Source organism: Lepisosteus platostomus, chromosome 20, assembly GCF_059453375.1.
Source record: "Lepisosteus platostomus isolate fLepPlt1 chromosome 20, fLepPlt1.hap1, whole genome shotgun sequence".
Taxonomy (NCBI): Eukaryota; Metazoa; Chordata; class Actinopteri; order Semionotiformes; family Lepisosteidae; genus Lepisosteus; species Lepisosteus platostomus.
The window spans coordinates 6,290,206-6,306,033 of record NC_142630.1 but is presented as its reverse complement, the minus strand read 5'-3'; the positions used below and the strand labels follow the sequence as shown (position 1 = coordinate 6,306,033).

The window sequence follows — 15,828 nt, the reverse complement described above, 5'->3', positions numbered from 1 at the left end:
AAACCCAAGGTAGATAACTCTAAAAAACAGCCAGAACCAGAGTTATGTTTCATCAATGTAGTGTCTTATTTCACATGGTAAGTTAATTTCTCATGGAAGAAGGATGTGATTCCTTTTAATTAAACAAGGTTACTAGAACACGTATCAGGGAAATGGAAGGAGAAACAAAATGAACATTACAGGTGCTGTTCTGAGTACACCAATAACTAGTTCAATTTGTGCAAAGTTCAGACAATTTCAATTCAGGAAAGAAATTCGATCATACAGGATTGTACGATTTACATTTTCCCCGTGTAAAGACCATATCTTTTTGAAACGAAAACAGTGGTACAGTAGCTCAACAGTCAGTGGGGTTTGAACCGATTAAAATAAATCCCAAATGATGTTGCAAAGTTCATTGCTGTGACAAACATTCAGCAGCACCTTGCAAATTACTTTCCAAAGTACATAACAGCTGTTAACAGCAAAGAAGCCTTTAAAATGTTTAATAATGTACAAACGACACATACTGTACCTTACGTCCCTTAATATCCATGCTGTTTAACACTGCATTAATGCTCCCTTTTGTATTCTGGGTTACAAGGGACTTACACATTATACATTGAATTTCAGATAGTTAATATTTGATTATTACACAGTGATCCCACCTCTCCTTTACTCTAAGTACACATTGCACATGTACATGCTACGTTTGCAGCTAATATGTGAAAAAATGCAGGTTCCTGTGAAGTGAATGGTCAGGTATAGTCTTGTTTTTCATCACTGTGGAAAAGTTGTATATTGTTCTTGAGATTTGCTGATAATGTCACCGTATCCTTGTGACACAGACTCCCCTTTAAGTTTTGCAGGTTTCTTGTGTGTGTTTTTCTGCTGCCCACTTCAATATCAGTTTCCCTGTTATTTCTATGGATATACTGTATACATTATATATATATATGTAATAACTGACTCCTCAGAGGTATGAGCGCATGTTACTTTCCAGACCTCCCTTATTTTAAATCAGCTCCACACCCTGCTGAGACCACCTAACCAACACAGAAAGCTTCAAATTAGATATCAGAGCCACCTCCTTTCTGCCAAAACTTTGAGCCCCACAAGGGGCTGTGCTTTTACTTGTTTACCAGAAATGACGTTACAAAGTGCAGCTGGGCAAATAGAAGCAATGAGAGTCTGTGAAACCACTCTACATTAAAGGCAAAACTTAAGACGTTCCTGTCATGAAAACTGGGATTGTGCCATAGCAGGGAACTCTTTAGGTCATGTGCTTTGAGGTAACCACAGATACTCCTCGTTGTCCACAAAGTCTTGCCTTCCCAGCTGTGCAAGTCAATGGCAGCGCCACTACCTCTTCCGACACCGAAGTAGTATGACCGTCGCGAGAAGACAGCAAAGCAATGCCAGTACGGTCACTGTGATCACCAGTACTGTGTTGCAGTCTTAGGGAAAAAAAAAACAATAGTTATTATTATGTTTCTCCAATGTTTTGCTCGTTTAAGGAAATAGAAATAGGCTCAATACCTTTCTCTATGCGTTTGTGTTTAGTGATGTGGTATTTCATTAATTGGTTTGCCCTAGCAGGCTTGTGCTGTCACATGCTAAAATTTGCTGCCATCATAACTTGTCATTAAAGTTTGCTGTGAATCAGACCAATACTTATCAGGAGGGGCAGTGTGTCCTTAACACAGTATTTAATGGTGTTAAACACTATTTAGAACACCCAACTTAAATCCAGAGTAGATTTCTTCATCTGAATCATGCTTTGCCTTTACCTCTGCTTTTCTGATTCCTGGAAAGTTGGCACTCCTCTTCCCAGTTCTCTGGGATGACTGACTGGGTGATCCTCTTAAAATCCTCAAGGGGACAGTACTGGGAGCAGTTTGAGAGTTTCAAAGGATAGGGGTCCCTCCCGCTCTCATTTCGAAAGAACATTGCCACAGTCAGTGTGCTGGAAACACGGTCAAGGGACAAGATCACTTCTCTGAAGGCTAACTCAGGCTCAATATAAAACAAAATTGAAAACAACTTTAAAGAAGATAATTAATTTTCCAAAACGTGGTGCTAGATTTCTTTTAAAGAAATGGATGGAAAAGCCAGATTACAGAACATTACGAAGGTTACAGAGGAAAGGAAGGCATTTAACCTGTCCCGCTCATATGAAGCTAGCCAATGAATAAAAGCCTGTACTGGCTAGAGACAGATCTTTCAAAAGCAATACAAAAATGAAAGCCACTGCATACATATAGACGAGAATTATTATTGGAATATGAGCTGGGTAGCTTACCCGTTTTTGCCTTCTTGGTACAATTCAAAAATGTGACAGGAAGCATAAGGGGGTTGTTTTTTGTTAAAAACATCCAAAGCTGACTGCAAGGCTGCGATGGTGGTGTCATGCTGGGAAAGAAGACGCGTTACTTGACGTAAATTCCTAACATTCTGTATTTAAAATCCACTCGGCTCTTTAGGGTGGTAAGTGCTACTGTACTTCACCCCTCACGCAATGATTAATACTGGAAATCAGCATCTCTAGAGTTAGGGATCTGACGTCAGAATTAAGTGAACAGGCTGTTGATCAGCAACATGAGGGCTGCTCCTTAGAGCAGGCTGTGCCTTTCATTGTGGAAATGAAATTACAGATTACAGATTAATGCACAGTTAATACACTGCATGGAAATCAGCAAGTTGGCACAGTGACTACCATTGTGCCTCACTGCTCCTGGGTTTGATGCCAGGTTGTAATTTGGTTCCAATGTTCTTATTGTTTTTTTTTTGTTTTTTCTGGATGATCTTGTTTCCTTCCGAAGACATCCTGCCTAGATTATCTGGCATCTCCCAGCTGGGTGTGCATATCCTGCAATGAACATGCTTCTTTTCCAGAGTGTAGCCCTGCCTTCTTCCCCCTGCTTCCAGGAAGGGCTCTGTGTTTCTGTGGCTTTCACCAGGAATAACTGGCTTTTTGAAAACAGACGGTTCAACATTATCTGCTATTCATTTATGAAGTCTTATTAATGGAGTTGTACAGAACTATCCATACGTCTATTTTCTAACCGCTTTAACTACTGTAAGGTCATGGGAAAACCAGAGCCTATCCCAGCAAGCAACGGGAGCAAGGTGGGGTACACCCTGGATAAGTCGTCAGTCCATCACAGGGCACAAACACACTAACATGCCACTGCCCCATCTGTGCCATCAAATTCACTTTTCTTCCAAGCAATAATAATTTGTCTCCCCTTTTGGCCAGGGCTTGACTCACTGCCGAGTAGACTATCATCTTCTTTGGCAGAGCTGAATCATTCCTTGCCGCTTTCGTGAGATTTCTCACTATCTGGCCCAGAAGAACACCTATAATATACCAGAAGAAAGGAAAGAAAGTGTCAGCAAAAGGTGAAAGCTACGTTTGAGTCAGGCGTCAGTGACTGGAGTATTTGCTTGTTTAAACTTGACATTTCTCCCTGCTGACATCAGAAACAGGCATGGCTTGCACTTTCCCTTTTCCTCCTGGTGTCAGATGTGGCTTTGTTGTGTTAGCTTTTCAAAGCTGAATCTGTTAATCAAACAAGAGGCTGACAGTGAAAATATTCCACCTTAATGAAAACAGATGGTTTTAAATACCTTGTTCTAGAGTAGAGTTGATTCAGCTCTCAGAGAACTAAAAACAAAGTGGCTTACACAAAGGTCAGCAACAATCCTTGGATTTGTAGAAGCTTACTGACACCAACAGCTCCCTGTACAGTAAAAGCACTGTCTTCTCTTTTCAAATCTTAATTCCTTGTGTTCTTGGGTCTTGTGTTATTTTTGCTTTTGAAGAAGTTCCCTGAACCTCTTTGGTCAAGTCCTTCTGGAATTTGAATACGCAAATTGAGTTGTCTTGATCTGCGCATAGCCTTGTCTTCACACCAAACCCTCCCCACCCAGTATTTTGGCATCCTCACCTCCTTGTAGACGTGCCTTTTCCACTCTTTTGTGAACAGAAAACAAGGCCTTAAGGCTGAAATCACTGAGGTCCCTCAGCTTGTCCATCACTGTTTGGGTCACCCAGGAAGGCAGGGTCATGTTGTGCTGGCTCTGTAAAAAACGAAACCTCAGGATGGGACCAGAAATAGGGAGCCTGATTGGTCCCATGGGTCCCAATTAGGAAATAAGAAAATAAACTGACAGGAAATTAAGAAATGAATGTAAAAAGTGGGTGTCTTTGTTTCTGTGATCCCCCTTTAAATATTTTTAGTGTGTCAACTAACAGTGTCAGACATACCATTTTTTGATTTCCAGCTCAGTATCAAAAACTTTGGGCCCATAATAATTATTTACCTAAAGAAGCAGTTAAAAGAGTCCCTTAAACTTTCACCATCTTGAAATCGCGAGACTAGAGGAGCTGCAAGTCTATCCACTGTATTACTGAGTCACCCATTAAATCTGCTTTTGTTCTCAGTGCAACACTGGGCTCTTTTGTGATCATTTCTCACCCTCCGTAAGAGTACACACTTGGGTGGAATTAAGTAAAAAAGTAAACCGAGCCATTAAATAAAACTGCAGATGATATTTTCTGTCAAAAAATACTAAATTGTACTTGCTTCAGTGATTGAAAATACTCTTGAAATGGAGGGATGATTATCCTTCTCAAATCATTGTGGTTCACATTGTGTCATGAGGTAGATACGCTGGGAATCTCAGACGTGTTTGCCAGTTTTCTGATGCTACAGGATTAGATGGGTTCTTGAATGGCTCAACCAGTAAAGCTGTTTATCTGGAATATAGGCTGAACTCCATGATCCAGTTTGGTTTTGTTGAGATTGGCAGTACACACCTTGGGGTGGGCAGGTTTTGAGTCAGACTTGCAAGGCAACAATGGCACTTAGGACCTGCTGGGCACCTGTGAGCTTCTAGCTGTGACACAGAAACATTATTTCTGTTGAAATTGTCCTGAAGGGACTATAAGATTCACAATGTAAAAACAGGCTGACAAGTGCTTGTACAGTATATTCCTCTCCTTCACTTGAATCTATGTTCAAAACAGATGCTCATTAACCTTAGCCAAAATTCGCAGGATTTAAGAGGAAACCAACATATCTTAAAGCTCACCTCACAGAAAAGAGTATCGTAGACTTTCCACACTGATCTAAAAGAGATGTCTTTAAGTTTTGTGTTGTTCTTCACAAACTCGAAAAATTGCTGAAAAGAAGGAGAATATGGGAGTGGAAGTTACAATTAAGCAATCATGCCAAAGTACTCACTGTATCATTCATAACGAGGTGGGAGTAAGACTGACACCTACTTTATTTTCGAGAGTTTTCTTTTGGTACACATTTGTGTCCTCTGTTTCATTCCTCAGCACTTCATAGCGAGGGCAGTTTCGCTTTGGATAAAACAGGAGCTAAGCAAAACAAAAAAGGATTAAATGAGTGCAATGGAGACTGTGCTCCATCTTACATGAAGCCTTACACTGCCAAAGGTACAGCCTGTTATAGAGATCGTCGTTAAATGTGGAGAAATGCCTGAAAAATGAATGTCTTTTGCAGTGTAAGGACAATGGAGGCTTATAATGGAGGCTTATAATTTAGATTGAAATTCTTTTATCTTCAAAAGTGGGAAGTTCAACACAGCGGGGAACGGAACCAGTCGATACAGGATTTGACAGGATCAGTAGTCAGTAGCAGGGCTGAAAGCAAGTTGGAGGTTTACCTTGTCAGTGGCTCTAGGTTCAGTGTGTATAGGGATGGGCTGCCAGGAGATGTTGCTGTTGAAGATTGGAACTTTAGGAGGATACATCCCAGCCAGATTTGACTCTGCACTCATCAGGGTCCTGTCCACATCCGTGCTACGCACATAAATCTGAGGGAAGAGTGAAAAAAAGAAACAAGTCATGTTTTTTTCTCTCAATTTTCTTTAAATTTGAAATCTGCCCCTTGTTTCCTTCTTTATGCCCAGACACTCTCGCACACCTCTGTATTTCATTTCACAAGCACCACCTCGGGAACATTATAACACTCTACACAGGTGGGATTAGAAAGACACATCCCATTGAAGCCCAGGGGTTGCTAATTTGCAGTAAAGAATCCTGCAGAGGCCATTACCTCTCTCCAGTCATAGGTTTCGCTGAGGAAACCGCGGTAGCGTCTACGAAGGAACTGTCCCAGCTCAAAATGCTGTTTCATCCCTTCCTGTAGAATGACAGGACAAACACCCAGGCGGTCAGGAGAAAATGGGGCTGGACTTCAAGGCTCACCAGTGGTTTGTGTGTAGTTTTTTTTTCCTAACTGCTCACTCTGAATTGCTCACTGCCAGCCAATAATATTGTAGTGTACGTGGTGGACGACAGGAGGTGGACACACAAGGAACAGAGGCGTATTGAGAAGTATGTGTTGAGTCAGTGTCATCAGAAAGATACCTGAGTGAGCTGTCCAAAGCCCTGAGGCCAGGCATCCTCCTGGTAGGGGTCGGATGGGTACGTTCGGAGTGCAGACCGGTCACCATGGCGATACACCTAGCAACAGACAGGCTGACAGAAACGTTCGCAAGACTGGAACTCGTCAGGCACTTTGTTAATCAATCCAAAACTGGTCTGTAACGATGATGAGGTCCAAATTGTTTTTAAAATTGCTTTTCAAAAAACCCATTGGTTTTGGCTTGTGCCTAGAGTATGGCGAACTATAATGTTGTAGGTCAAAGGAAAATTAATGCAGCTAACTGAGCAAAGGCAAATTAATAGTTAAATTTTGGAGCTGTGAAAAGTTGGGTGCAGTTCTTATCAACTATGTAAACCTTTCGTTACAGCGGAGCACAGGCAAGCCTAACTACACTGGTTTTGTTTACAGTGGCCTTCTGTCCTTTTCCTCCTTAGGAAGGAATTTACGTTATTTATTTAGTTATTTCTCAGGCATACGTGTTATTCTGTACTTCTAATTTAATTTTTCCTAAAATTGGTACTGGTGGTGTTCTTTGCTGCAGGAATAGACTGTTAGAAAGCACAGAACAATGTTATGCTATTGTGTACGGATAAGTCAAGGGAAAGACAATCAGTCAATCTTTTTTAACCAAAGTCAGTTTTCCTGCAATTTATGTTCTGTATTGTATAACCTTTAGAAAAGACTAATTCCTAATGCAAGAAATTGTATATGGCTAATAAAGTTCTCTCTTAAACCTAATAAAATGCCTATTGAAAGCTTTCATACTGTAATTGTACTTATGTCAACTAATAACATTTTTTAAACCTTTAATTATAAGATTTTTGAGCAACTAAAAGCTTCTCATACAGTTATAAAATTGATAGTGAATGTGGAAATCAGAACAGCTGTTGTCATTTGCTTCTGTAAAGGAACTACAACTGTTTCCTTTTCATACTGCAGAAAGTGTTACCGACAGCCAATCTGTCAGGCAATTGACTTTCTGTACTTCCATTCATCAGAGGCCATTCAATCGATGCCCATGTCATTACACAGCTAACACCATTTCTCACTAAGAGGTATTACAACCTTACAAGCTGAGCAGAACTACAGATAATGTAGTTTAGAAACTGCATTTGGGAAACCATATTCTCCCATTAGTGTAAGATAACATAAGAAGTTCCCTTTTACCTGTTCTGCTGTATACTAGGGTCTACTCAGACGGTGTCCCTTCCAATCCACTTTATCACAATACTTGAGTGCCACCAGCATTGCAGTTGTTGAAATGATGCTGCTAATTTCTGATTATAGAAACGAGGAGCCAGCAGACGTAAAGTACCACCATGGGGTGGACTTGATGGAGAACCCAGCTGTAAACTGTTACTGCTCTTTGCTCTGGTTATGTCAAATATTTGGTCCTCCTCTACATCAATCTGTTGACTGACCATAAGCTACTCATTCATTCAAAAATGACAACCCTTTACAAACATCTTCTGCGCAGAGACTTCTAAGTAAGTGCAGAGTGAAATGCTGCCCCCTGAAAAGTGTTCTCGCTGAGGATATGACACAATGCTCTAAATATTTTTCAGCTGCAAACAATTCCATTTGCTTTACTTATTTCCACAGAGAAAGCTGTAAGAAAATCTACCAACAATAACTTACCAAAGTGACAAATTTCAGTTCCCTTTGTCCGGTAGCTGCATGTATCGCAACAAATACTTCCAACAGCAATGAAAAAAGAATCTGCATTCTCTGAGCCTGACCCAACATGTCACTCTTGAAAAACAGGAGTAGGAACAGAAGAGGAGGAGGTATAATGAATCCCACAGGAAGTATGGTGTATCAAGAATGTGACAGGAAATCTACTTAATGCTAACCGGCTGTAGGCCAAACTTTCCTGTGTATATTCCTGTCTGAAAACTACATGCTTTACATTCAAACTTTTTAGCCCCATGCTTTCTTAGTCAAGAGGTAAATTAAACCTCTGTTATATTTTTTTCTACTTCATAAAATTAAACTTTTGATTTGAGTTTGTTTATTGATTTCATGGACACCTAAAGTATTTTGAAGGTGCTCCGTGTGACTAAGTTAATGTAAACGTGCAGTTAGACGACTGATATACAGAAGCTGTGGAAACATCCCAACCTATTGAAACAAGAAACATAGTGCAATTAATTCTATTCATGAGAAATGCAGTGGAGTAAGAGCACGATAAAATGGTTGTGCCATAACGCTTCTTAAAGTGGAGGTGTTCCATCTCTCATACACTGCAGGAGCACAGAAAGTAGTTCTAGTTCCTGAAATGAAGCTGAAAAAACTAAAATATGGGACCCATAATTTTACTAATTAGGAAGATCAAAATAACAGGCACATTAAATATGTCATCAATATACACAGCAGAGGCCAGAAAGCCAATTGCCTTGCACTGTGAACTTTATTAAAACATTCACGATGTAGAAAACGTGCCCTTAATGGTTTCCTGTTACAGCACTTAATTAAGAGTGTTCTAGGATCTACTCTTTAGTTCTCAGACGATGTCTTTGAGTATTGTACCACAGAACCACATCCATTGAAACACCGTAAAAGAGAGTTTTCGCTTCCCCATTCAGCACGAGACAAAGTGGTGAAATGTTCACTGTCCTTCAAGTGAGACAATAAAAAAAACTCATGCATCCCTTTTTTTTCTTTGAACAGCCACGGATTTCCTTTCTGGCTGAGGAGGAGTAAACCCTTCTCTGTTCTGCGGTTTAATGGGGTCTCTCTCCCAGCTCTCCTCCCGGTTGTTATCAGGCCTCCTGTGTGTGGCAGCTGTCTTTGCTGCAGGGGCAACAGGAATGTGAGGTCAGGTCGTTCCCATACCACTGGCAGGGTTCAGTACTCTGCGCCAAATCTGAATGTCAGGTGCATTTTGGCAGCATGGCCGTCTTGCAGTGCTGTTGGTCTCGTCAGGTCCCAGGTGCTGAACAAGGCTGCATCTGGTCAGGACCAGGATGTGTCCAACACTCATGTTCGAGACAGAAGTGGTGGTGGACCAGCAGGTGTTCTTGTCGCTAATTATGAAAGTATATGTAATAAAGATATTTTGTTTAAACTGCTCTAGCAACAGGTTTGGTAATGGAGTAACCTGTTTGAAGAGCACTTTGTCTTCCTTGTTATGAAAACATTCAAATACAAATGCAAAATACTTGGGAGACTTAATTTATTTGCAAAATGTGAAAAAAATATTGCAAGCAAACAAGAACAATAGAAAAGTTACAAACGAGAGGAGTTCATTCAGCACATCTAGTCTATTTGGAAGTAAAGAGTACCTTATCGATCTTAACAGATCTCGTCCATGACTGGGCAGCTTGTTGCAGACTTAAAGTATCTTGCAAACCCCACAGTATTTTATCAACAAAAAGCTTACAATTTAAACATGAACACTGAAGAAAAAACCCAGTACAAAATCTTTAAAGCTTTACGTACAAACTTTTAAAAGGTATCCCTGTGCAATCATTTTCAAATTGGTCCTTTTTACTATAAAATTGCAAAGAAATGTACAACCCTGAGAATTTAGCACAGAACTGCTCTTTCCAAATTGGAACAGGTACATGACAACAGGTATTAATAATATAGCTTAATGCCAAAACATTAGATATATAAATTTCCCGTTGGCCCTTACCAATCATGGCCTCCTAATAATCCCCCTCTATGAATTGGCTACATTACTCTGTTCTCCTCCCCACTGATAGCTGGTGTGTGGGGAGCGTTCTGGCGCACTATGGCTGCCGTCGCATCATCCAGGTGGGGCTGCACATTGGTGGTAGTGGAGGGGAGTCCCCATTACCTGTAAAGCGCTTTGAGTGGAGTGTCCAGAAAAGCGCTATATAAGTGTAAGCAATTATTATTATTATTAATTATTATTATTTTATATTTTTATAAAGAAACATGATTACAAGATCTGCTCTGTGTCTTGATCGAATCCCACTCTTTAGTGATTAGGTGTTTTTGAAGACCAAAATGAGTGCAGGCTTGTGGTTGAAGCTTTTATGACTGGTGTTGCACTTCTGAGGAATTGGTAGGCAAGCTGTCCACATATTCCATGTGTTGTTTCACCCAGCTCTGACTGGGATCAGCGCAGACATTTTTCGCTCTAGTTGTCAGAAATCTGAAACATAAGAATTGAAAATAAATTCAAACAGAAGTCGGATGTCTTTTACCCATGTACTTTTACCCATAGTGTGGTAAAATCTATTTGATTCGCTCAAGGAGAGAAGCATGTCTTTAAACAGGAATCATGCCTCATTTTACTAACCCTGTGGTGTGATAAAAACAACATCACTCAGCCACTGTTAGCCAAAAATTATTTCCATCAGGCAGGATGTAGTACTTACACAATGGCAGATGGGATGCATTCAGAGTCGGTTTTCTTATAGGAAACAATTAGTTTCTTAGGGATTATATTTTTGATCAGCTTTGCGCAGCAGTCTGCACCAGAATTGGAGCCTTTAGCTATAACAGAAGCATGAAAAGAACAATTAATTCACTGCAGGACATTGTATTCATGGGACATACACCTACTGCATCTGCATCGCTGTGCACCCTGTATTAGTGTGCACTTATCAGTTACAGGTATTACAATATTTTAGCTTTCTTTTATTAAATAGAAAAGTCTAGAGAAGCTAATGTGGAGGTAAACACCACACAGCTCTAACATTTCATATTTCTCTAATATAAAGAAAAATTTCACTTGCTTTCAAGGGCTCCCCAATCCTTTTTTCCCCAGCACAGAAATTCTGAACTCATCTTCCCACTTTAAAAGCCTGTTTTTTATTAGACACCAAAATCCTGACAATAAAATTGTTCTTCTAAGCAGTTTAGGACTTTTCTTGCCAGATGTTATACAATGGACCATATAGAGTCCTGACCGTTTCCTTCAGACTTATTTCTAACAGTGATGCACATCACTTACTCGCCGAGCAGGTCAGTGACAGGGCGCAGAGCAGCACGAGGAGCAGAGTGATGGTCGGAGGGTTCATTCTTTCGTGGGTCAGCGGCTCAGGAAGGACAGAGAGCAGAGAGATCTTCACAGTGAGACAAATCTGAGAGGGCAGAGGTCTGCTCTGGTGCTGTAGGCTCTGGCTCCTCCGTCCACACTGCTGCCTGTCTTATAGACGACCAGCAGGAGCCTGGTCAACAGGGAAACTCCTGAGCCGTGTTTCCGAGTATAGCCCCTTGAACAGATTCAAAGAACTTTTAAAGGAAGGTATCAGAGGAAAGAAGGATGTCAGTTTGCTGAGACGTCTTTTTTTTACTTCTCCTATTTTGTACTTTGTTAGCTGCCATCAGCACATACTGTATGATGTTTTAACCTGCCAATTGAAGAAAAGGGATTCTTCTTCTTCTATAGGGAAGATAGAGTATTAACATTTTATAATATTTTAATATTAATAACGTAATATTTCTTGTATATATTCTTATATAATTTAATATTAATATCCTCACTCATATGCGGATTGTTTTCAATGTCCAACTCTGTCTACATCATGTGCTATTTTGCCTGCTCTCTAGAACTATCTGTATGGTCATTTCTATTAGTACTATGCTGCAATTCAGAAGATTGTTCTATTTAATACGGTCTAAAGTTTATTACCTCTTATACTCTTTAAAGTGACCCCTTTCGTAGGGTATTCATTCTTTGGGAGAAGCTCTGGAGAATCGAGTGGTTGGGAGTAAAGGAGAGTATCTTAATAATACTGGAGAACATGAAAACATTTTCCATTCCAATTCTGTTTTTTAAACTGGTAATTTGTAGGTGAGCCCATAAGACGTGTTACACTATCATACCAATGTGTGATTAGACTGTAAATCAAACCATCCTTACTTTTGCTCTTGCGTGATATGTATGATACTGAAACACAGCAAACTGTATGTGTCCTTGCACTTAGTTTAACAAGGAAGCCGTGATCTGATCCAACATTAACTTACAAAGAGCTTATTTATTTCAAGAGGTTCACAAAACGTAGTGGGAATGACACAACTGATATTATGTAAAGTTACACTGTAAAATATTAATATTACACCTAGCAGCTGTATCACCCTGCAGCTAGCAAACCAGTGAAGCTAAGCAGGTGTGAGCCTGGTCAGTACCTGGATGAGAGACCTCCTGGGAAAAACTAATGTTGCTGCTGGAAGAGGTGTTAGTGGGGCCACTAGGGGGCGCTCACCCTGTAGTCTGATCTCTGCCCCAGTATAGTGACGGGGACACTATACTGTAAAAAGGCATTGTCCTTCGGATGAGATGGAAATCTGAGGTCCTGCTCTCTGTGGTCAGTAAAAATCTTTCTCAAAAAAGGTTAGGGTTTAACCCTAATGTCCTGCACAGATTTCCCCCTGGCCTTTACCAATCATGGCCTCCTAATAATCCCCATCTATGAACTGGTTTCATCACTCTGCTCTCCTCCCCGCTGATAGCTGGTGTGTGGATTGAGTACTGGTGCACTATGGCTGCTGTTGCATCATCCAGGTGGGGGGACACACTGGTGGTGGTGGAGGGGAGTCCCCATTACCTGTAAATAGCTTTGAGTGGCGTGTCCAGAAAAGCTCTATATATGTGTAAGCAAATGTTATTATTAAATATATTATTTAATTTGAGTGTAGGTGGCAAATGAGATAAAATTGAACCTTTTGGAAAACAACACATATGGGAAATACAACTTTCCTTTGTTTTCACTTTTAAATCTCCTGACTTTCATTTAAATCTAAATGTGTCATCCTGGAGAACACAAGGTGGCGCCGTCACATCAGTTTCTGTCTTGAAGCACTGAATAGATCCATAAGCAACACAGTGCTACTCAAATGCAAAAGGAAGGAGGTGCCTTACAGTTTTATAAGAAGAGGCCCCTCATTGCTAAAGGCCAGGGGGGAATTTGGCCAGCACACTGGGTTTAACACCTCTACTCTTTTTAAGAAACACCCTGGGATTTTAATGACCCAAGAAAGTCAGGACCTCAGTTTTATGTCTGATCCATAGGAGGGCACCTTTTTTACATTTTAGTGTCCCCATTATTATACTGGGGCATTAGAATTCACTCTCACCACAGGGTGAGCACTCCCTGGCCCCACTAACACCTCGTCCAGCAGGAACCTTAGTTTTTCCCAGGAGGTCTCCTATCCGGGTACTGGACAGGCTCACACCTGCTGAGCTTCAGTGGACTGCCAGCTGTATGTTACAGGGTGAAATACAGTAGCTGCTGGCTGTGGCTATGAATATGGGGAGACACCAACTTGGTATTACATACAGTAGGAGAGGACTCAAACATGAAGATGGGGACTCTACAGACAGTATCCGGTATCATCTCCCTTACCCTTTAACTGATGCTGGACTTGGAGAAAACAGGATAGAGGGGGGATCCACTTTGTTCAGATCAGCCAGGACTGAAGAAGATGCCTAGGCCCATTGAAAGACTACCCAGAGCTCAATCACTGTGGCAGAAGGGGGCAGGCCAGGTCACTGACAGGAGCAGTGTTTGGTTTTTGAGTGTGCGTCTATTGGTGATACCTTCTGTGCCATGGGCTCACTGTGATGGGTATATTTCTAATAAAATAGCTGATTGTGTAATACTAATGTCTTGTGCTGGGCTGTGGGTGCACTGGTGTTTCTGGAATGTATTTTGAACCTGTTGCCAGGATAAGGAGTCCTAGGAGCCTTAAAATTGCACAGTGGTGCAGTTGACTCATAAATTCCAAGGTCCACAGAATCCTGTATTTAGGCGTCACCATCTGTGACAACTGTCTTCAGGCCAGGTGGTTGCCCCATAGCCAAGCAGGTTAAAACAAAGTTTCTTAAGCCAAATGTAAACTTATTATACTTCATAATCAACCTTCTTAGACACCCTTTTCTTACTATGTGTTGTCATTTTGTCTGTTTGTTTCAGTATAAAAATAGTGGCTTTTTAAGAAGTGCACCAGGGTCTTTACCCCTATTGAGCTATGTGAAAACTTGCCCCAGTTCTCTGTTCCAAGGCCTGAAATGTAAAGGTAGACCCTGATAATCAAGGCAGGTGGTGTCTTGATACCTAGTTGTTTTTTCTGTGCAGTGTTTTTACTTTCTTTTACTGATAGGCTTGAAATAATCACATGAACCTGCGATTTCTTTTAGAGCTTTGGGTGTCAAATGCAAAAAAATATTTTAAAGCAGCAAAACAAAATAACATTTTATTTTAATACAACCAAAAATCTTGTGATGATAATAATAAACTTTTCAGTTTTTTTTACCAAACAACTCAGACAAGGTCTGATTGTTTGGTAAGTATGTAGTATGATTTACTTTACTGGAATTGGGATTGGAAAGCCAGAACGTGCAGTGTTTCAAAGAAACAGTACAAAAATTAGATGTATTTTCAAGTCTCATTGAAAATGTTGTATTGATCTCAATATGAACTTCCTCTATAATTCTTAAAAAATAAATTATTTTTATGTAACAAACTGAGCTAAAGTTTCCAAGTAAAAATAAATAAAGTTACTATTTCTCACCTCAGAGCAAGACACAGACTCTGGGCTTCGTGGAAACAATGATTTAATGTTCCCTTTTCCATATTTGAGATTAGAGTGTGGTTTCTCTCTTTTAACCATTAACCTGCAGTTCCTTTCTCCTTTAAGTAGTGAGGCAATAAGCAAGTTGGCTCGGTATCACAGAAAATAGATAAAGGCAAAGTCAGACATTGCAGAGTAGTTTATGTCGAAGCTCTACTCACGTCTGTTTTCAATTTCTTTCATAGTTCCCAGCTCTGAAAGCGCTTTTGTATGGCTAGGGGTTTCACTATGTGAATCAAGAGCAATACCAAAGCTCAGTGCCATGACATGGTTAGTGCTACAGTAATGCATTCACAGGTTATTGTCACTCATACTGTATTTATGTGTTTTTCAATTCCCTAAATTGGAACAACTCCCTAAATGGGAGGCCTATTACTATCTAAAAGTTTGAATCCCCTCAGTATCTGTACCACTTATCTTTGGTGTCTCTGTACAATATCAAAATCAATGTGTGCCAAGTTTGGCTTTTAAATTACTAAATCATTTGTATTGACCCTTCTTTCACCAATCTTTTGATGTCCCTGTTTTTTCCTGGGATGGAGGTTTCTTATCAGACTAGACGGTTGATCATTATTTTCATTGCAAATGTTTTCCATATGCACAGTCCACATCTTGAAGGACAGCTGTTTCAGATGGGGTAGTAGTTTCCCCCCATTCCTTTTCTGGCTTGAGAAAAGAAGAGCTGTGCCTCTAATGTCATACATATAGAGGCTCATGGCAGCCAGTAAGGACAAGAGAAAGACATTAAAACAAACTGTGCAAAGTGACTCCACTCAGCCTATCACCATAGCTACCTTCACATCATGGTCCTCTCTTCAGAGTGACAGAAATAGAGTTCATCAGCTCTTGTCATGTGATTGTACCCCAGCACCAGGCC

General features: G+C 40.5%; 1 protein-coding gene and 1 long non-coding RNA gene across 3 annotated transcripts; both read right to left on the bottom strand.

The window, feature by feature from the left end:
* Positions 1 to 42: 42 nt before the first annotated feature.
* On the bottom strand, positions 43 to 8,193 carry LOC148644375 (lysosomal acid phosphatase-like). Of its 2 annotated transcripts, none has more exons than XM_088613989.1 (11): positions 8,040 to 8,193; positions 6,383 to 6,478; positions 6,069 to 6,155; positions 5,677 to 5,826; positions 5,270 to 5,368; positions 5,077 to 5,166; positions 3,930 to 4,062; positions 3,251 to 3,339; positions 2,282 to 2,391; positions 1,770 to 1,945; positions 43 to 1,436 (listed from the first exon to the last, which is right to left on the bottom strand). In XM_088613989.1, exons 1-11 carry the CDS (start codon positions 8,145 to 8,147, stop codon positions 1,342 to 1,344), a joined length of 1,233 nt encoding a protein of 410 aa, XP_088470115.1. In that variant the 5' UTR covers positions 8,148 to 8,193; the 3' UTR covers positions 43 to 1,341. The 2 variants fall into 2 exon arrangements, with proteins under 2 accessions (XP_088470115.1, XP_088470116.1); XM_088613990.1 differs by having other exon boundaries at positions 6,383 to 6,493; positions 8,040 to 8,163.
* Positions 8,194 to 9,559: 1,366 nt separating this feature from the next.
* On the bottom strand, positions 9,560 to 11,581 carry LOC148644374 (uncharacterized). The gene is made up of 3 exons (XR_015928720.1): positions 11,329 to 11,581; positions 10,751 to 10,868; positions 9,560 to 10,524 (listed from the first exon to the last, which is right to left on the bottom strand). It is a non-coding gene; the product is annotated as an uncharacterized LOC148644374 (long non-coding RNA).
* Positions 11,582 to 15,828: the final 4,247 nt, after the last annotated feature.

Excerpts from the sequence above, each read along its gene's own strand:
- LOC148644375 (XM_088613989.1), bottom strand. The coding sequence starts at position 8,147 with ATGTTGGGTCAGGCTCAGAGAATGCAGATTCTTTTTTCATTGCTGTTG. Across the intron at positions 6,156-6,382 it reads GCTTTGGACAGCTCACTCAG|GAAGGGATGAAACAGCATTT; the intron begins GTATCTTTCTGA and ends GTCATTCTACAG. Across the intron at positions 1,946-2,281 it reads TACCAAGAAGGCAAAAACGG|CACACTGACTGTGGCAATGT; the intron begins GTAAGCTACCCA and ends CCGTGTTTCCAG.